At 33.6% G+C, this 22392-nt stretch overlaps 2 protein-coding genes across 2 annotated transcripts in view; both read right to left on the reverse strand.

Moving 5' to 3' along the window:
- The window catches only part of LOC148953144 (F-box/WD repeat-containing protein 7-like), a 53891-nt gene extending 46106 nt beyond the window's left edge, over positions 1 to 7785 (reverse strand). Inside the window, exon 1 of the mRNA XM_089088327.1 lies at positions 7689 to 7785. The gene's annotated coding sequence lies outside the window, so the exon portion shown is untranslated. The remainder of the gene's footprint in view (positions 1 to 7688) is intronic.
- A 10978-nt stretch (positions 7786 to 18763) lies between these two features.
- The window catches only part of LOC148953145 (uncharacterized), a 51721-nt gene continuing 48092 nt past the window's right edge, over positions 18764 to 22392 (reverse strand). Inside the window, exons 7-9 of the mRNA XM_089087545.1 lie at positions 22280 to 22379; positions 21830 to 22000; positions 18764 to 18952 (exon numbers count right to left, since the gene is read on the reverse strand). Coding sequence (XP_088943671.1) covers positions 18819 to 18952; positions 21830 to 22000; positions 22280 to 22379 — 405 coding nt within the window. The 3' untranslated portion in view covers positions 18764 to 18818. The remainder of the gene's footprint in view (positions 18953 to 21829; positions 22001 to 22279; positions 22380 to 22392) is intronic.

A 22392-nucleotide genomic window follows, 5' to 3' on the forward strand; every position in this document is an offset into this window, starting at 1 on the left:
ATTCACATTTTCTGGATACTCTTTATCAAACAATGCCTGATAGGTAAGTTAATAATTCTAACTTTATTTTTCAAATGCTTTTAAATTAAAAATATGATCATTACTTTATATGCAGAGAAAATTTGCCACAGAGTAGGGGAAATCTTCCATGGAGATTTCTCTGTGGAATTTTTCATTGGACAAAACTCCTTTTTGTTATTTTCATTTAAAAAAAATGAAAAACAACACAAACTACAATTCTTGGGTGCCATATGGCACTTTACATTTGTCTTTTCAAGTTGATTTACAAAAGTCATTAAATATAAAAAATTGTTTATAAATGAGCCCATAATTAACTGTCTATGATGTCTATGTGTCTGGCCTAGCCTTTCCTCTCCAGAAATGACACCTAAGTTGCACTTTTAGAGTACCATATGACACTTTATGATGGCTTTAGCAAGTCAAATTTATAAAATGATAAGATTAGCTTTAAATGTCCCTTAAACAGTTCTCTATGATGTTTCAGTGCCCTGACAGGGACAAAGAAAAAAAAACAGCATAAAAAAAGAGGCCATGTCAGTGCTGCCTATACATAAAAGTAATTTTTCTTCTTGTTCAAGGAGGGGTCCTGTATTAGGTTTCACTAATGGGAATTCAAAGGGTGTATTTTTGGTTTCCTATGACACCAATTCCAAATCAAGCATAACTGAATGACATGATGCATAAAATAGCATGTAGTTTAACTGCAAGAGTTAGTCTCCTGTGCTGGGTGCAGGAGATGAGGGAGGTAGAAGGGGAATAGGCAATGTAATATTAGCAGTGAAGCTAGTAAAAAAAAAGCCAATGTTGGATGAAATTCAGCATCACCCACCCAAAAGCTTGCTTGCACTACACTACTGTTGTCCGTAGCAACTCATCACTACAGCTCTTTACTTTCAGTTAAAGAAGTAGTTTTTATTTAATTTCTGATCGTTTTTTAAATAATGCTGGGGAATGCTCCATGGAAGATTCCCTTCCCCCATAGAAATATCCCTCATGTGACTGCCCTGACCCCATCCTACCAGAAAAATTGCTCTGAAAACGTCTGTATACTTCCCAATAACCAATACTATATGTAAACAATGGGGAAAGCTTGTAACTTGCAGCCCTTCCCCCAAGGCCTGTGGGGGGTTAAGTCATCCTCAAAGACATAGTTATTAGATTTTTAGACTATGCTGAACAAAATGGTTATCTCAGTTTTGATTGGGTGACTTTGGTGAAAAATGAGCGTGGGAGGGGGACTAGCTGCTCCATGCTTTTTTTTATTTATAGGATCAAACATGCCCTCTTTTCTTGATAAAAAAAACACCTTATTTGTTAACAATAGGCAACTTGCATTTTACAGCCCTTGCACCAGGGGCTAACATGGAGGCATATTTATTTAACCTTTGAACTGTTTGAAATAACTTGGTCATCTCAAAATTATCGATCGGATGTATTTGGGGAAAAAAGAGGGTGGGTTGGAAGCCCTTCGATCACTTGTAACTCTTAAAAAGTGCACTGTACTTTTGATTTCCAATCGAATGAGCACTGAAAAAAATCAAACTTTTTGTTAAGTTCTTCTTCTGCTAATACCATTCATTAGGGAAGAATTGGAAATAAAAGAATGAAACTTACAGTGTAAAGAGTTGGGGGTTGATGGGGCCACAATAACCCTGTTGAGATTATTTTTTACACCAGGCTAAGATATGAGAGAAAAAACAATCAAGATAAACAGATTGTTTGACAAAGTAAGATCCATTTAGCTAAATGAATTCATATTTCCATTTCTTAAGCTTTTTTCGTATTGGTGCGTTATGTGGACACTGCTATATATTGTATAAGGAAACCAGTCACAAAAAACCTGTCAAACAGGCTATTCTCAAGAGACCACTGTACACAAATGACTGCAAAGCCGTGGTTTCTCAATGAGTTACAATATTTAAACGATTGTTTTTGGGGTTTAAGGGGGAAAAGGTACCTAGGTTAGTTTAGGTTACGTATATAATATATGGTATGCTTTAAATAGTACGCATAAAATAACATGTAGTTTAACTGCAAGAGTTAGTCTCCTGTGCTGGGTGCAGGAGATGAGGGAGGTAGAAGGGGAATAGGCAATGTAATATTAGCAGTGAAGCTAGTAAAAAAAAGCCAATGTTGGATGAAATTCAGCATCACCCACCCAAAAGCTTGCTTGCACTACACTACTGTTGTCTGTAGCAACTCATCACTGACAATTTTAGCAAAAGCCATGCATCAACACTAAATTTAATTTTTTTTTTTATCATTGTGTATTGGTTATTATGTATTGTGTAATGTTTGATATTAACTGAGTAGCATCTTTGCTGAATAGTAACTTTTCTTCACTACCACTTGAAGGAAAATGAGCTATTGAAGACTTAGAGCAGGCACTTGCCACCTTTACTTTTTTCCATTGAGTTTTCAGTGTCAATTATAAAATAATTTACCAAAATTAATGTTTACATATCTTGAAAACACATTTAGGCTTGTATTTTTCACATATGTTCCAACACACCTTTCTCCAGAAGGACATCTTTTATACCTTAATTACCCAGATGTGGTGACTTATGGAGAATTCAGTGCATATATACAACTCAGGGTAGGCTACATTTGAATGTTAGGGGATGGGGATAAAGTTCAGTTACAACAGAAATGAGTTTTCAGGATGAAATGGGGTTATTGGGTTCAGGATGAAATTCTTATTCTAAATGTATGTCTATTTCTTAGCTATCTTATTAAGTTAATCAGTAAATTTGCAGTTTACAACAAAATTTAGCTAGGATGCAACAGAATGTATCACTTGATGCCTATTTTATGCCCTTTCATAATTAAGCAATTACTTCTGGGGGAAACTACATTTTGAGCCCTTAAAAGGCTTAAAACAGCATATAGTAAACAAAAGTTAAAAAACATGATTCTAAAAAAGTGGCTAGTGAGAAAAGAAAAATGCAATTTGTGGCTGATTCAAGAATGGTAATTATTATTTACCTTAGTCTTAATAATAAAATGTAATTATGAAAATGAACTTGCAGGAATTCTTAAAAAGAGCTAGACACCCTTCAAAAATGACATCAGTTTTGCTGTGGTGGCATTTTCAAGGGGTGTCAGGTTCTTTTTAAAAATTCCTCCAAATTTGTTTTCAAAATAACATTTACTATTAAACTAATGGAAATAATAATTACCATTCCTGAATCAGCTATGAATGACAATTTCTTCTTACTAATCAGTTTTTTTAAACATGTTTGTAAACTTTTGGTTACTATGGACTGTTTTACCTTTTGGGACCCAATTAAAGGCTTGAGATGGAATTTTCCTCAAAAACCATTATTGAACTACAAAAGAGCATCAGGAAAAACATCATGTGATGTATTCACTTTCATCCTAGGGTGATGTTAATTTTCAACATAATTTAGCTAGGATGAAAGGAAATACATTACATGAAGCCTAGTTTATGCTCTTATTCAGTTATTAAAAATTTATTTCCAAAAAAACAAACAAATAAATCAATTATTAAAATTTTTTTTCCATAAAACAAATTTCTTTCCAGCCCAATAAACTGAAAAAAAAAAATATCTTTGGTCAAATTTTCAAATAAGAATTTTCCCAGAGATTGCTCTTTAATGTGATTTTCCTTCTGGGGAAAATCACATTTTGAGCTCTAAATGGGGACCCAAAAGGTAAAAAAGTCTACAATAACCAAAAGTTTAAAAACATGTTTCTAAAAAAAGTGCATATTGAGAAAAAATTGCTGAAAATAGCAACTTGTAGCTGATTTAGGAATAGTAATTATTATTTTCGTTAATGTTAATAGTAAAATGTTATTTTGAAAACAATTTTGTGGGAATTTTTTAAAAGAGCCCAGAACCCCTTGAAAATGACACCAGAGCAAAACTGATGTCATTTTTGAAGGGTATCTAGCTTTTTCAAAAAATACCTGCAAATTTGTTTAAGCCCCAAAAGGTATAACAGTCTATAGTAACCAAAAGTTTAAAAATATGTTTTCGTTTTTAGAATAACATTTTACTATTAAGGAAAATAACAATTTTTTTTCCTGATTTTTTTTAGAAACATGTTTTTAAACTTTTAGCTATTATGGGCTGGTTTGAGCCCTTTAAGGGGTCACAATGTAATTTACCCCAGAAGCAAGAATTATGAAAGGGCATAAAGAATGCACCAAGTGATATATTCACTTTCATCCTAAATTATGTTGTAAACTGCAAATTTACCTATTCTAGCTAAATTATGTTGAAAACTGCAGTAAATATTGAGCAGTCCATATTTCTGACCTACCTATAATGTGAACATACCACTTTGTGCCCTTTTTGTGCTCTTTCTGAATACAATAACTGTTTCTGTTGCAAATTCAATTTTAACCCAACCTTTATAAATTTATCCCAATATATATCCAATAGGCTATTATGTATTTCTCATGCATTTATTGATTCTCAATTTTATCACTGTCATTTTAATTTACAGGTAAACTGATACAAGCCATATATAAAATAAGAGATAAGGATATCATCTTTGAGGGTCTGTAAAAAGCTTGAAATTAAATTTGCAACAAAAGCAATTATTATATTCAGAAAGAGCATAAAAAAGCATTGTGTGGTATATTCACTTTATTTGTTGGTCAGAAATATGGACTACTCCATATTTACAAAAATTGCAAATTTACTATTTAGTCTTAGTGATTATTGTAATAGCCTATTGGATTTTATAGAAATGTTCTGCATATTAAAATAAAAAAAAAATCATTATTTAGTGTTTTATTTTAGTTTACTATGTTTTAGAGCTATATCTGGGACCATTGTGGGGTGGGGGGTATATTTTCAAAAAAACAATTATGATATTTGGAAATAACATGAAATAAGTAATCTAATGATAGGCTATGCTACTACTTTGATTGATTTAACAAATTTCCTTTAGAAGTTGCCAACCACTAAAGTGGTGCCATAAATTTATCAAACATTTGATAAATTTATCAAAAAACATAATCATAATGTCTTGTTGTACCCAACACTGCTGTTCTACCCAATTTAGCAATAGCATAGATCCTATACCTGAAAGCTATATTTATCTAGTCAGTAAAATTCTAGTTTAGCTACTTTTCTCTATCTTGGAAAAGGGTTAGGTTAGGAAAATAAATTTTTTAGTGATGGGTCTACAAACTAAAGTATTTCTCAGGAAGGTATTTTGAAGCAACTACCTCCACTCCTTCTCTCTCTAGAGGGCAGTGACTTTTAAATCTTTGTGTTATAAAAGTGAAACCTAGCAAAATAGATCTTCTGCTAAGTGAAGTACAAAAAACCTGTTTTCAGCTTCACAACTTTGCTTAATCCCATTTTAGGGATTTTTTTTTTGCAGTTCAGATTATGGACTTACAAATGAAGTAAACATACCACTTAATGCCTTTTTATGCTCTTTTCAAATATAATAATCATTTCTGTTGGAAATGAATTTTACCCCCACCCCTATATACACCAGTTCAGGGTATATATTTGCACATTCGGGGGGGGGGGGTAATTTTTATTACTGATGTAAATAAGAGGTAATTTTAAAATTTACCCCCCCCCCCCCTAATGTGAAAATATATACCCTGAATTGGTATAATAGGGGTGGGGGTAGAATTCATTTCTGACAAAAATGATTATTACATTTGGAAAGAGCATAAAAAAAGGCATCAAGTGGTATGTATACTTCATTTGCAAGTCAATAATATGAACTGCAAAAAATTTACCACCAATTCAGGGTATATATTTGCATATTAGGGGGAGGTGAGGGTGAAGTTTAAACTTACCTCTCATTTGCATCAAATAAATTTTACCCCCACTCCCCTAATGTGAAAATATATAACCTGAATTGGTAGTCTATATATAGGGGTGGGGGTAAAATTCATTTGCAGTAAAAGTGATTATTATATTTGTAAAGATCATAAAAAAGGCATTGAGTGGTATGTTCACTTTATTTTTAGATGAATAATATGAACCACAAAAAATTACCCATTTTATGAGGTTCCATATATCTGCAAATACATTTCTAAATTTTGACAAAAAACCATTGATATGGCTGAAAAATTCTACTCAAATAACAGGAACTGCATTTCCACAACTAAAACCAGAGAAAAAGAAGGTAAAATTCTACTTTAGCTACTTTTGAATGTCTTGGAAAGGGGTTAGGTTACAAAAATTAAACTTTCAGAGATTGGTTTACAGGCTGAATTATGTCCTGGGAAGGTATTTTGAAGTACTCACCTCCACTCCTTCTCCCTCCAGAGGGTCCTGACCTTTGATGACCTTTAAAAATCTGTGTGTTATAAAAATGAAATCTTGCAAAAAGGATCTTCTGCTTAAATGAAGTACAGCAAAATTGTTTTCAGATTCACAACTTTGCTCAATCCCTAATTATAAGGTTTTAAAGATTTACAAATACATTTCCAAAATTAAAAAAAAACATTGATATGGCTTAAAGTTCTACCAAATAACAGGAATTGCATTTTCAGAACCAAAAAAACTGGACACAGAAACTGGTAACTGAAAATTAAGGTAAAATGTTGTTTTGTCAAAATTTCAATAGGTATCGACCCTTTCATGTAGGCACGTTTCAGGACCCTCTACAGGGAGGAGTGGTTGTAGGTACTTCAAAATACCTTCCTGGAACATATTTCAGCCTGTAGACCCATCCCTGAAAGTTTCATTTTCCTAACCTAACTCCTTTCCAAGATAGCCAAAAGTAACTAAAGTAGAATTTTACCAAAAAGAAACTGATAACTGAAAATTAAGGTAAAAAGTTGTTTTGTCAAAATTTCAATAGGTTTTATTTTCCTAACCTAACCCCTTTCCAAGATAGCCTAGTAAAAGGTAAATTTTTACCAAATCATATTATTGACTTAGTCTGCAAGTAAAGTGAATATACCATGGTAAAGTTCTATGAAATCATATTATTGAGTTAGGAATTAAGTGAATGCACCATTCGATGCCTTTTTATGCTGATTATGAATATAATAAGCATTTCTATCGGAAATGAATTTCAGCCCCCCCCCCTATATAGGCTATAGCCTACCTAACCTAACCCTGAATTGGCCTATATAGGGGGGGGGGGGCTGAAACTCATTTCTGATAGAAATGCTTATTATATTTGTAATCAGCATAAAAAAAGGCATCAAATGGTGTATTCACTTTTGTCCTAACTCAATAATATGATTTCGTAGAACTTTACCTATCCCATGCCTTTTTTTATGCTCTTACCAAATATAATAATCATTTTGATTGGAAATGAATTTTACCCCCACCCTTATGTATACCAATTCAGGGTATATATTTGTACATTAGGAGGGGGGGGTGGCAAATTTTATTTCTGATGTAAATGGGAGGTTACCCAGCCCCCTAATGTGCAAATATATACCCTGAATTGGTATGTAGGGGTGGGGGTAAAATTCATTTCCAACAAAAATGATTAGGCTATTATACTTGGAAAGAGCATAAAAAAGGCCTTGAGTGATATATTCACTTTATTAAGTAGCTAAACTATAATTTCACCCTTTTTAGTTGAACAGACCTAGACTATTCAGTGATTAGCCTAGGCTATGAAAAATCAAATATGCTAAATAATGGTCAAAAAGCAGTTGGCTAGCCTATGTGAAATAATAACTATTCAACTCTAAAAAAGGTAACCTTCAACAGCCTATTATTCTTTTCTGAACAGAAAGTATAGAACCCGTTAAAATCTCAGTCAAACAATAAACACATGCAGTAGCATAATTGTTTTTTCCTTTTATTTCTTCAACAAAATATTTGAGTTTTAAAATTCTTTGTTCATACAGATGTCTCAGTCTTATCGCTGGTTTAAGCCCTGTTTTCAAACAGTAATGAACTGTTAGTGAGGAGCGACGCGGCTCAATGGTAACTGATACTCTAAAAAGCGGAATTTTGATATCAATAAATATACCAAAAGAATCGACTTATTATATTGATTGCAAACATATAAGACTTATCAAGTTTAGTGTTACCCATCAAAGGTTACGAGCCTAAGAGAATTTGTCTGATTTTATAAAAAGGGGGGAAAAAAACCCTAAAAGTCAAAGAATCTTTGAAAATTAAACCATCTTTGAAAATTACACTATCAGATTTAGCGTATCAAGATTATCCAAATTTCTCCTGTAAAGTTGGTAGACTTTCCAGGAGAATTTTTTACTGGGGGGATTTGGCAAAATTTCTATTCGAAACTCTTTTTATTTGTCATACTTTCTCTTTACCAACTCAATTTTGCATGCGGAGATGCTCCGAGGAATCATCCGGAGGAAATTCTTAGTGGGTTCAGATTTCCAGGAAAACAAATTTAAGGAAGGGGGGGGGGGGATTTCGGAGTGGTCGGAACAATGATTAGAAATTAAAGTCTTTTTTAAATGATAGTATGCTAAGAAGAATTTTTTAGGCTGAATCGTTCGCAACATATTTTAAGGGGGGATTTTCAGCGAGAATAGAATTTCCCAGAGGAAATCTAGGGGGTGGGGTATATTTTACGTAGAAGGAATTTTCTGCGGAGGAGTTTCCCGTGAGGAGAGGGAATTTTTTATAAAGAGCGAGCCAGATTTACCTGCACTATTTAAAAACGATCAGAAATTAAATAATAAAAAAAAAACAAGTTTAGTCGACTGAAATTAACGAGCAACATTAAAACTCAATACAAATATAAAGTATTCTGTATATGAAAAGGTTACCCTCTCTTCAATACCTTGCACTTTACGCTGAGGTTTTACTGTTTGTTCCAATTCTTTAAGAACGACTTCTAAAACACCAGGACCGTTTAACTAGAATAGAAAGCTTTTTTAAAGTGCAAAAATATTTAGCGTAAAATAATATTGAGAAGGGGGGCAACCTCTTAATATACGGATTAATTTTTTTTTTTAAGTTTTAATGTTGCTCCTTACTTTCAGTTGAAAAAAAAACTTGTTTTTTCTTTAATTAATATATTAAGAAAGCGTCAATCAACCATAAATTTCACTCTCTACATTTTAAATTTTATGAAGGAATGTTATTAACTTTATTTATCGAAAGTAGAATATTTTTTTTTATTGCTTTAATAATAATAATAATAATAAAGTTTATTCACCCACCATCTACAAAAATAGATTATAGTGGAGCACTACAAAAAGAAAATAAAAAGAAACCAGCTTCAAAAAGATAAAGATACAATACTCATTGTAATTCACGACACTCAGATACATGCAGGTAAGAAACGTTGTCTGTCTAATTTAACTTTTAGCACTGAATTATTTCGAATGCTAGACCATTGTTTGGATGGCTCTTTAAAACACTATTTTTCAAGGCGGGAATTCTTATAACGCTTGGGTATGTCCAGTAAAACTTTTGCAAATTTATAGTAGCACTTTTTGACGTTTTCAGTGTCACTCACTGACAGCATGTGGGATGCACCGGCAAGGTAGGTTGTGTGCGGTAACCACACTGAAAAATAAATCGAGGCAGGAGATTTCTTGGCGTAGCGTCCGCGATTCGGCCCTACAGACGCATAAGCACATTTAATGGCGTTTTATTTAGGAATTACAGCAAATAATTCCTTCCCTGTCCAGCCAAGTTAAGGAAATGATAAGGACCTTAAGAACGTGCTACTTCTACTTAAACAAGTTTCTATTGTTCCTTAACATGATTGAACGGGGAAGGACTCATTCATTAATACAGCAATACAATGTTAATAAAATAAATAAAATAATAATCTTAATAAAATAATAGAAACCAACATCATTCCTTAATTAAACTTAGAAAGAGAGGAATGAATTGGAATGACAGTTTTTAAATAAAACAGGCTTTTAGTGCCCGTTTATGTCACTGTACTGCGCATATTCAGCCCCAACGTTCCACACGATCTCTTTTTGACCTTAGGTTTCAAGAAGAATCATTGATAATTCTGAAGTTGAATCCATTTTGTGGTTTGGCACATGATTCTTTGCATAAAAGTGCTTGCTTGAAACCCTTTTCGTAAGATGAATTCAATGTAGCCCTTAATATTAAGTCTTTCTCAGGACATAATGGTTCTTATACTAAGTGGATGTTTGAGTCCCAAGATGTTATACATAATCCTCTTTTCAGTTTCTTATAGTGCTATTTGAAAAAACTTAAAGATGCTTGGGAGACTGCCCTTTTATTTCCGGTCTTGAAACTCTCTAATCTACCTAATGACTCTAAATCTTGCCAACCTATCTGTGTTCTACCTGCCCCCAGTGAAATTCCTGAAAGGCACTTTCTATCAAGTGTTGAATGTTTTATTAAAATTAATAATGTCATTCCAAAAGAGTAAACGGGCTTCAGGAAAGGCCATAGCCCCATTAAGAACACTACCGGCCTGGAAATTGATGCTAGTAACTCTCTTAAAAGTAGGCATTCCACAACGACTGCCCTGTTTCATCGATCAGATGCCTATGGCGATGTAACACACAATAAACTTCTGAGGATTCTAATAGCCTAGATTTTCCTCACTCTTTCATTAATTTTATGAAGTCCATTCTAAATGCTTGAAGGTTAACGTTCAACTAAACAGGACAAAAGGGGATACTATTCTTATTACCAGGGGTCCTCCTCAAGGAGCTATCTTGAGCCCCCGTGTTTTTATTTATATGTTTCAGAATTCCGAGTAATTCCCGAGTGGGAGGAGCAAATTAATTATATGAAATCTAGTGTCGTTCTGAGACATCCTGTTTTAAAAAGACTAGCCGGAAGTCAATGGGAGTGCTACCCAATACTCATATTGAGTTTCTGCAAACTCATTATCCAAACAAAAATTTAAATACGAGATCAAATTTTTATCCCATTGTCCCCCATCTGCTTTTAAGATTCTTGAATCTTTACAAACACTCTTAAATCTCGGCCATTCATATAGCTATGGGACTGAAAAGAAATCTCCTCTGTACAAATTAAGTATGTGGCCTGGGTTGATGTTCCAAAGAAAAAGAGTTTCCTGTCAAAGAAATCAATTTTTTCAAACATCCAAGCGTATGTCAGCAAACATGTCGTATATGAACATACTTTTCTAATGAAGTCAGTCTGCCCCAGCACCCATGAGTATAGCTCCAGAATTTGTATTTGGGGGAGGGGACAAGAAGTTTTCCCCATCAGGGGTGTCAAGGAGCTGGGATATCTTAAAAGGAAAAGGGGTGTTGGAACGTTTGTGAAAAAAATTTTGAGAAAATTATCGTGAATACTTTGTGGAATATTTGTGAAAATTATTGTGAATAATTTGTGGAACAGTTGTGAAAATTATTGTGAATACATTGTGGAACATTTGTTAAAATTATTTTATAATATATATACTACAAGAATCTCACGGAAAATTAACGATTTACAATTTTTGATAGCGTTTGTGTATTTAGGAACGTTAATTTTAGGTGAGATTTGGTAGAACCTAATTTTCTTTCGGGAAAAACTCCAACAAACCCCTGAAATTTAGATATAGTGGAAGCACTGCCATTAAAGTATGCAGTTTAAACAAACCAAAACGACTTTATACTGTATTCATCTCAGGGCTAATTGGTGTTGAAACTAGTTGTTAATAGAAATAGTAGTAATCAAACCCGATCTAAATTCTTACGCTTTTTAGTTTATGTTATGGTATGGCGATGTGAATCCAATACAAATGCTAGGAAATCCCATTAAAGTCAAAAATTGTAGTATCACTCCATCTGCGCGATAAAGGGGGCAAATATAAAAATCTAAGCTTTACAGGAAACAGAAAAAAGTTACAGTTTTTATTTTCTCGGGTTGATAAGAAACCTTATAACAAGGTTAAAATAGTATTGAAGTTGTTTTCCTCAAGTTCAAGGACAATTATGGTAATATGGCTTATAAAAAAGGAAAAGGAGCAAGGTGTAAAAAACCGCACATAGTTTTAGTTTTAAGAATTAATTTGAAAAAAAAAATAATATAAATAACGATAAAAAGTCATATTAAACCTAAGAGAATAAAAATTAAGTCATAAAACAATTCAAAGGAAATAAAGATTTGCAATCAATGAATAAATAAAACCCAGAACGAACAGAAATTTAAGAAAACATACGGAAAAAAAAACACTGCTATAAATGCATGAACTATTCCAAAAACGAAAGGAAACTAAAGTGAATATTATGGTCAAAGTTAAAAAAACAAAAACAGAAATGACCGCAAAGAGGAGGAAAGCAATCACTTCCTACACCTTTACGGTATAAAAAAATCACCATAATAATCAAGATTACTGGAACAAACTAAAGAAGCAGACCATGGAGAAGGACTAAATGGGGTTTGCATTAGATCTGGCTAACATTTTTTACAATAAATTCTACTATTTGGATACACACCGATACAAAAAATCTTAAAATATTTTTATTTTCATTGAGGTTGACCTGACCCTGTCTCTATGCCCTGTAAGTCATAAGTCAATCAAACGTGAAAGAAGTTCAGACCCTCATTAAACGTCACGAACCGATACAGTCAAAGTTAGTATCAAATATATGGCCAAGAACCTGATCAAGAAACTTATGAGCGTCATTTTTAACCCAAATAGAGAGAAAAGATTTTAGGTTTACTTTTGTACGTTCCGAATATTTTTGTTCTTCTGTCCTGGAATGATCAGAAAAACCAAAAACAAAAGTCAAGTAACTGGGACTAGCGAAATAATTAGGAATCCTAGCTGATTATACAAAAATGGGTCCAATTTCCGAGCAAAAAAATCTGAGTTCTTCTGTGTATAAGATTCCCCTTGACCTGACCAAATAGCTTATTGACCTAAGTCTCAAGCCTTAAGAAAATATTATCAGTTTTTTTTGGAGGGGGACGAACCAATATTAGGAGACACAAAATTTCGGTAATCTTTCCCTTTCCTAAAAACATAATACTTGAAGTCCTTTACCCACTCCATACATATCCTGAAAGTCTCAACTAAATCCTCCCAGTCGTCTTCTTCTTCTTCTAATTCACAGCAGGCGGGCTATTCAGTTGGTACTATTTAGCCCTCTTCTTTTTGCTTCACTCTGTGGGCTACAGAGCTACTGTCTTGGCTGTCTCTTATTTATTAGATATTCTCAGATATCTTTCAGTAGATCTTTTGACTCAAGGAGTTCAAATATAAGATGATAGATATCGATTTCTGTGCTCTGTGTGCAGGTATAGTTGGCTAGGCTCTTGGCTGATAGTGAGATTTTGTGGTGGTTGAAGCATTTTAACAGTTTACAAAGCAAGGTATGTTGTGCAGACGTCAGCATATTGCTTTCAAATAGGCAATGGTCAATTATTTCATTATTCATAGTACACTGCCTGCAAAGAGGGGACAGGTGAATTAAACCACTTGAATTAGAAAACTTATGCGAGAATGCAAGAAAATTTAGTTCATTTTTTCCAGATCAAATTCTATGATAGATTTTAGAAAGATACTGATTGGGAAAGGGGGAAAGGATAGTATTAATCTTATTAAAATTAACATCTGATAGGTTCCATCGATAAATATCTCTAATCGGGATTGGTCTCCCACTTGGCTGGTCAATATTTATAGCATTTTTTGGTATTTCATCAACCTGATGATCACCACTTATGCCAGAGTGGCTAGGAATGTACTGAAAATAAGTTTTTATGCCACTTGAAGCAAGATTATCAATAATACTGAGACAATGATAAGTGTCAATATTCAACTTATATTGAGGAGCTGAGGCCAGCAACTCAAGGCTTGATAGAGAGTCGGAATATATGATAATATTATTTGAATTTGCAATCAAAGGTTGGTTTTCGTTAAGGCGTTCTAATGCCATGATTATGGCATTAAACTCAGCAGACATTATAAATAAATTATTATATAATCTCTCGCCCATTGCAATTTTCAGGTGAGGAAGGAAAACACCACTTGCAACCTTCTCATTGATTTTTGACCCATCAACAAATATTTGGAAGTGATTTTTATAGGTAATTGTATTAAGTTCTGCAAATTTTTTCTGGACAAAAGCAATGGGGGTTAAATCTTTAGTCCACTTTGAGAATTCATTATTTATTATGGGACTTGACCAATTCCATGGGGGGGATCGGGGGAAATTGGGTGCAATAGACTTTGCTGGTATGGGGAACTTCTTCTGAATATTGGCATACTCATCTGCAATGCCTCTATACATGGCTGGATTTCTTAACCAATTATGTAATGTGTGTGAGCTATTTGATTCAATTTTTGTAAGATGTTTTGTCAAGAGAAACCTACGTCTCTCCCTTATAGTTGTTAATCCACTCTCCATAAGCAGAAACTTGGTGCTTCTGGGTTTTCTAAGACCAAATATGAGACGTATTATATCATTTTGTGTTGTTTCAATTTTTTGCATCTGAGTCTTTGCACATGCACCATAGACGATGCGCCCATAGTCAATATGGGGTCTTATATGTGATTTATAAAACTGGAGTAAGTTTTTCTCCTTACAGCCCCAGGGTGTGGAAAGAAGTCTTTTTAGTATATTTGTTTTTCTATAGCGTTTTTTTATTGTGTTTGAAATGTGGAGGTGGAAATTAAGTTTTTGGTCAAGCATGAGACCTAGGTAATTAATATGATTATCTTCTGGAATAGTTGTTTTATTTAGAGTTAGTTTTGCATTAACATGGTTTCGCTTCCGGTGAAATTGGATTATTTTTGACTTGATGGGTGCAATGGGTAAATCTGAATGTTGAGAGAATTTTTCAAACTGGAAAAGTGACTTTTGTAGATTTGACTGTGCTATCTGAAAGGTGTTGCCAGATGACCATAGCACCAGATCATCAGCATATTGTAGATTCGTGTGGGGTAGGTTCATGTCCCAGAGATATAGGGCAAATAGGAGGCAACTGAGGACTGCTCCCTGAGGTAGGCCTTTGCTTATTGTCTTTTGGGGTGAAGAGGCTGAACCAATACAAACGATGAAACTTCGCATTTCTATGAATGATTTAATAAAAGATACTATCTTAGGGGATACTCCAAGGTTTGCAAGTTTGTTTAAAAAGGATCTGGTGGTTCACATTGTCATATGCCCCTTCAAAATCTAGGAAAGCTGCAACTAGTACATTATTTTTTGAGAAAGATTCATTTATTCCATTTGTTAGCAAAATGAAAGCATCTGTTGAGGAGTGTTGTTTCCTGAATCCAGTTTGAGTGTGAGGGATCATATTATTCTTTTCAACAAACCAGAGGAGTTTGTGATAGATCATTTTCTCCATTATTTTCCCAATCACAGGAGTAATCATTATGGGCCTATAAGACTCAGGGTTATCTTTTGGTTTATTTTTCTTTAGGATTGGTAGGAGGGATGAACATTTCCATATATTGGGGAACCTAGAAGATGCCCAAGCGTGATTATAACAATTTAGCAGTTCTTGTTTGTATGAAGGTGTGAGATTCTTTATCCATGTAGGGTGTATATTGTCATAGCTACCGCTAGTTTTGGTCCTAATATGATGTATTGCATAATTCAATTCCTGCATTGAAAATGGATTAGTTATGTACTCGGATCCTGGGCGTGGTTGGTAACTTGGGTTCATAGGAATTGGGGACAGTTTGCTTTGATTATTTGATGTTAGCTTATTAACAAAAAGAGTGGCATTAGCTTTTTCATTATCATTGTCATAATGGGTGTTATTATGTATAAGTTCATACACGAGTGGGTTGGGGGAAGTTTTTTTTTCACACAGATGTAGCTTATGACTTAATGTATAATTGGCTCATGTGTTTCTCTGGAGAGATTATTTACGAAATTATTCCAGTAGTTATATTTAGTATCTATTATAGTCCTTTTTAGATTATATTCTGCTTGTAATTTTTTTTAAATATGTATTACGTGTTGGTTTTCTTATGAATTCTGTCCTAGCTGCCTTTTTTATCCTACATTTATTTAGTCACTCATTTGTCCACCATGCTTTAGGAATTTGTTTAGGGAATGTTTTCTTAGGTGTTGTCCGGGGATAGCATGATTAGCTGTATTTATTAGTAAAGATGTCAAGGCTTCAACAGGTGTGTCAACTGTTGTGTTAGAAATGCATGAACTTTGGGTGAAACTTGTAATTTCATCATTTAGCTTATTTTGGAACATAGACCAATTTGCTTTAGTGTTGATATATTTAGTGGCATGAGATAGCGTTTCAGCAAGTTCATTTAGGGAGAACACTATAGCAAAGTGGTCTGTACATCGACTATCAATTTTATTTACGTAAATTTTGTTCAAAAATTTAATGACACAATTTGTAGGTCAATTGTGGAGAATCTGCCACTTTTGGGGTTGAAATATGTATTCAAGTTTTGAGGGGTAGCAACAGCTAATTCATTATTATTTGAAGTCATATGTTCAGTGAATTTACCAGCTTTATTTGCTGGTTTATTCCCCCACAAAAGGCTGTGGGTTTTGAAATCTCCACAAATAATGATATTTTTTAACATATTAGGATTATTTATTTAATTAAAGAAATCCATGGCATCTGTAGTTTTGCCATTAGGGTTATAAAAGCTTATTATGTAGGTTTTTAAATTATTCAGCCAAACACTGATACCAATTACATCAACATCATTTGCAAAGTCTGGAAAATTGATGCCACAAAATTTTATATTATTTTTAACTAATAAAGCTACCCCACCTCCTTTTCTCTCTGAAGACCTATCCTTTCTGAGGATAGTATATCCCAGAGACTTAATTTGTTGATTTTGGGTTAAATGAGTTTCCTGGAGGTAAGCAATATTAATGGAGTTATTATTCATAAAAGATATTAGTTCATTTAGCTTATTTTCTGTGAGTGATCTTACATTCCATTGGAGTATTGATATATGTTGTGTTGTTGATTTATTCTTCATATGACTGTGTATCAATGTTCCGCTTTGTTAAAAGTAAAGCAAGATCTTTTTTTGCTTGAATGAGCATATTACCAGGGATGTAGATGTTTGCCAATTCTGCAATGATTTTTGTTTTTTGTAGTTGATGCATGCTCATGGCCTGAACTTCATTACTGTTTGGAATGAATATGCATATATTTGGGGATTGTATTTTTGGTTGTGCATCCTGTTTTTCGGTTAGGGGATTGATTCCTGGTAGTGTTTCTGGTTTGTTTCTTCTTGGGAGGGGGGCCAGGCTGACCTCATCTCACCAGGCAAGGAGGCTTGTTGGCTTGGTGATTTCTTCTGATAGGGATTTGTGCTCGGGGGCTTAGACGATGGTGTTTTATAGGGGGTGTTTGTTGCATTGGGGCGTGTGACTTGGGGGTTTTGGTTGGTTTCATCACAGGCTTTTTTTGGTATTTTTGGGCAGCATTTGCTTCCGTTGCTGCAAAGGGGTATGGGATGGCCTTCTCTGATGATATTTGGAGTGTTAGAGCTCTTTTCTTGTATGCAGGGCATAATGATTTATTTGTAGATTCATGCGGGCCTTTGCAATTCATGCATGTAGGCTGAGTGTTGTTGCAAGTTGTCAGCTCTTTAGGATGGAAAGCTTTACAATTACTACACTCTCGGAGAATTTCATTGCATTTGCTTGGCGTGTGTCCCAGTTTGTGACACTTTTGACAATGGATAGGCTTAGGATTGTTTTCCTTGTGTGGTTTGATTTGCCCAAATGGGAATAATTTTTCTGGGATAATAATTTTTTCTTTCAGTGTGGAGAAGAAGGATTTACTAGTTTTTAGGCCATTAGAGTTATGTTTTCCAAGTTGGGTAATATCCTCAACTGGGATTGTGTTTCCAGCTCTATCTGATAGGCCTTCTTTTAACTCCTGAGTGGATATCTCTGGGGGAAAATTATAAACTACTATTTTTGTTGGTGATTGTTTTGGGTTCCAATGAGATGCAATAATTTGGGTACTCAGAAGGGATTTTAGGTTAATTATTGTATCTGCTGATTTCTGATCTTCTACAGCTATTAGCAGAGATCCATCACGGTTAATATTAAGAGAGAACGTTGATTTTAGTAATTTAAAAATTGCAACTCTTATTGCAGTGATCATTTTTATTTCAAAGGGGGTAGTAGGAGTAATTTTAAGGTAAATTCCTAAGTTTTTGGAGGGAGGATCTTGGGCAGGGAGCTATCATTTGAACTTTGAGATAGTGTGCTTGACCAGCCAAGATGGGTATCTTTTACTGTGGCACTTTCACTGGAATTTGTTTTGGGATCTGGTGGTAATTTTTTTTTTGGAGGAATTCTAAACATTTCCTATTGTAAAAATATTTAAAAAAAAAAAAAAAAAAAAACTAAAACAAGAAGGGAAAATAGAATTATATCAAACCGTCTGCACTATACTATGGGGAATAGAAACACCAGAGTATAGCCCTGAGGATGAGTTGAGCAGGATTGGTTTGGTACAACTGCTGATTAGAAGCGATAATAATTCACAAGAAAATATATTTTAATTTTCTTATAAGGTTGCTCTTGTGGTTGAATTATATGAACTTTTCTTTTATTTCTTGATTTCTTTTGGTTGGGAGTTACAATTCAAATTACAAACGGAAAAAAAAGTCGTTGTCGTTGGTGATCAATTCGGTTCTTGATCAGCTTCTTCGCCATAAATTTAAAACTAATTTTGCCCAAACTAGAATTGCCCTAATATCTATTCTTACCAGTAAAACCCTGATCTTACCCGAGTACTCATAAACAAGTAGGAATAGAGCCAATAATTTATATGGTAGCATTCTCCCTCTAGGAAGTAGTAAGAAATGGTATTTAATACACCGGTGAAAGCTGACTGAATATAACCATGAAATAAAAATAAATACTGTTTATTATTCAAATAAATTAAATAATATCTTAAAAAACAAAAAATACGATGATAAAGACAATGACATGTCTATGGGATTTGATTCGATGTAGAACTACATATCTGTTGCTTGTAGTTTAAGCAAAAGCCAAGATTTCCTTGCTCACCCGCGGAGGCTTCAACATTGTCAGTGTAGTACCTGATCTCAAATGGAGAGGAAGTGCCTTAAAAGAAAATATAATAATAAGAACAAACGACAAAAATAACACTTTTGAAAAGATGAAAACGGTAGAACTATCATTATTTTTTTGCAGTATATAAGAAAAATATACACCAAGGAGAGTTGTCCCAAGTCACAGAAAAAAGGAAAAGTATTAATTACATTTCTGGTACTACTTTTAATACATTATTGATTTTAACTTATACAACATAATGGATAATTGCCCTTTCAAACAGTAGAATAAGGCAGATGATAATTAAATTACGGTAAAAAACCAGTAATAAAATTTGTGTATTCAAATTCACTAAGAAGTTTCAAATGATTTTTTTTCTTACTGCATGGGGAATTAAAAATTTCTAACGGTTCAAGTGAAAGCGAAGGGCCATAGAGAATCATCCTAGGAAGTGCCACAGAAACAGCCATAAAAAGTCATCACATTATAGAAAGCTATCCTTAAATAGTTGTAATATACGTCATGACTACCCGAAGATCTCACAGTTAGCCTTAAAAATTGTAACTTTTTTGTAGCGGAAAAAGAAAATTTTTTCTAATTTTTTTTCTGCTTGTCATGTTTCATTACCACATTTGAAAATAATTTAAACATTTATTAATGAAAAAAAGTAATCGGAGCTTCAAAACAGTTTCAAATGGACTATTTCATGATCGACACTTCTCTGGAAAATCATTTCCACTGCTGTCATGAATATTACCCCGGAAGAAAGTGTGATCCTTCTTTTTGTTTACCTGGTACTTCTTGTCTTCCATTTATATCATCATGATCAATAATTTGCTGAGCCTTACAAAAGTATAGCAAGAGAACATACTAAATTGAATGCCGGAATAAATTCTAAGCATATCAACAATCTCGCAAATCTATTGACCAGCAAAATGTGTAATTAAACCGAAATGGTACATTGAACCTCAACGGACATACCTGAATGGTATGTCTTTATACATCAGACGATATGTGTTGATTTTCTGCATCGGATTCAAAGGAAGCTTTCAAATTACGCGTCAAAAAATTTAGCAGAAGATAAAAAAGAATATACAATTTTGAACCAATTATGTTTCAACCACAGGAAGTATAATTACCAAAATCAAAATTATGGTACCACAAATCTTGGATAATAGTAGTAATAGCAAAAAGTAGTATCTTAGATCCCACTACATTTCTATTTATAATTGAAGCAAAAGTATGTTCAAAACGGGCGAATTTTTTGATAAGACAGGGAAAACGAAAATTAAAACTTATTAGCACAAAAATAATGATAAAAGTTCGAACATTTAGGGCCTTTTTTCTTTCGTTTATAAAAATTTCCGGATGTGAAGCCCAAACATTCGAACTCTTATAATCAATTTTGTATTGAAAAGTTTTTGAATTTTATTTTTACTGTCTTATCAAAAAAATTATCCATTCTTAATATATTTTGTTTCAATTATAGTAATAACAATAATAAAATTGGAACAAGTAATTGCAACCCTTTTGCTTAAAATTAATGATTCACTGGATAATGTTAATCATGTATCATGCATATTTTTCATGTAAAAGACGAGTTCGATACTCTAAATCATTCTATTTTGTTTGAAAAAAAAAAAAAAATAATAAGGAATTCGCGGAAAAACAATTGATTTAATTAAATCACGCTTACGAAATCGTGAAATCAAAGTAGAAATTCAAGACCATCTTTCTCTGCCTAATTCTCTAGGGTGACATTGGTGTACCCCAGGGATCTATATTAGGACAGTTAAAAAGATTTCTCCCTAATTTTTTATCCAATACGAATAGCCTAGCGTTTATATTTACGGATGACACAGTGGTATCCGTTGAGCCTAAAACCCTTTCATTGTTGATTGAAAATTTAATGAGAGAAATGAATTCAGTTATCCAATGGTTTTCTCGTAATAATTTAGTCCCGAATCTGTCTAAGACAAAATTTATGGTTTTTGGGAGATCTAATCAAGGAATTGTTAAAACTGAAATTGATGAGCTATTTCTGGAAGTAAGATAAAAAGGATTAAGACATATAGATATTTGGGAATCAAAATTGATGAGTTATTATCTTTCTGTAGTCATTTTGATCATCTGCCTATAAAACTAGCCCATAATTTAGGTTCTTTACATCGAGTTTACATCGAGAATAATACCTAAGATATTATCCAATTATTTATTTAAATTCATTCCCAGTTCATTTTACATACAAAATAAAGCTGTAATAATTCGCCCCACAAGACTTCAAAATCCTTCAGAACCAGAAACTCTCTTCTTATATCTTAATATTTGAAACCTTAGTCAACTTAAAGATCTGTAGTTATCACTTTGGCATTATGATATTCAGCCTCCAGCAAATTACTTTTATGATCCACATATTCTTGCCATCCCCTCTCGATCGCTCGCTCCTATTCCGGCTCGTCTCGAGACATATAGGCTCCCATCAGTAAATTATGAAAGAGCTAGATTTTCAATAGAATTTTAAATCCCATCATCAGCAAATAGGTTTAAATTAAATAATAGATTTAAGAATCTGAATAGCCGACCTTTTAAAGAAAAAATTAACAGAATATATTATTTACTCTTGATGACAGGTATTTCCTACTCTATAATTGTTATTTGCATTATATATTGTGAATTTTCTGCGCCAGGGTAGTCTCCCTTGTCTCTCTCCAGCTCTAGGTTGTCATTTTATTTATTTATTTTTTCCCCATTCTTCTTTGTTTTGTTTTATTGTGTCTTTTAATGGATCACAAAATTTATTTTGATGATAGATATTTTGATAAAGCTTTGCTTTCTGTTGGCTCTATTTGAATATTTTGTTTGTCTGTATTTTGGGTCAAACAAAAACAAAAAAAAATAATATTTCGTCTTAAAAAAATCTGAACTTACTATAAACATCAGAAGGTATCGCTCTTCCCGCCACAGAGCTGAATATCTGTCCACAGAGTCTTTGGGCACAAACACTTGGATTACCACCGTTGTTCAGGTTTATTGGAGATCCATAAGTATCACTTGCACACGGGATTGTGATGTAGTCAGATACACATCCTCCATCAGTGGCTAAAAAATTTGGATGTTAAATAGTGTTTACAAATAAAACGATGTTTACAAAAAATCTACAACATGTGCCATCTATAAAATATTGAACGAGACAAATGTCATAATAGTTTGCGTTACTAGTAAGAAGTCGAAAGAAGAAAATTTGTAAAAAGTAAAAAGGAGAGAGAGAGAGGGAGAGAGATAGAGAGAGAGAAAGAGAGAGAGAGAGAGAGAGAGAGGGAGAGAAACAAAGCAAAGACTTAAAGAAAACCTGGCTTTAAAGATTTGACTATAACCAACCTGATACCGCTGGAACCGTATTCGGTCCTAGAGAAAATCCAAGTCCAGGGGGTGCATTTACTGGATCTTGACAAACTCGATACCTGATTCCACAGTACCCCTGCAAATAGGAG

Source organism: Artemia sp. Qi Xiang Cuo, chromosome 4, assembly GCF_049724085.1.
Source record: "Artemia sp. Qi Xiang Cuo chromosome 4, ASM4972408v1, whole genome shotgun sequence".
NCBI classification, from domain to species: domain Eukaryota; kingdom Metazoa; phylum Arthropoda; class Branchiopoda; order Anostraca; family Artemiidae; genus Artemia; species Artemia sp. Qi Xiang Cuo.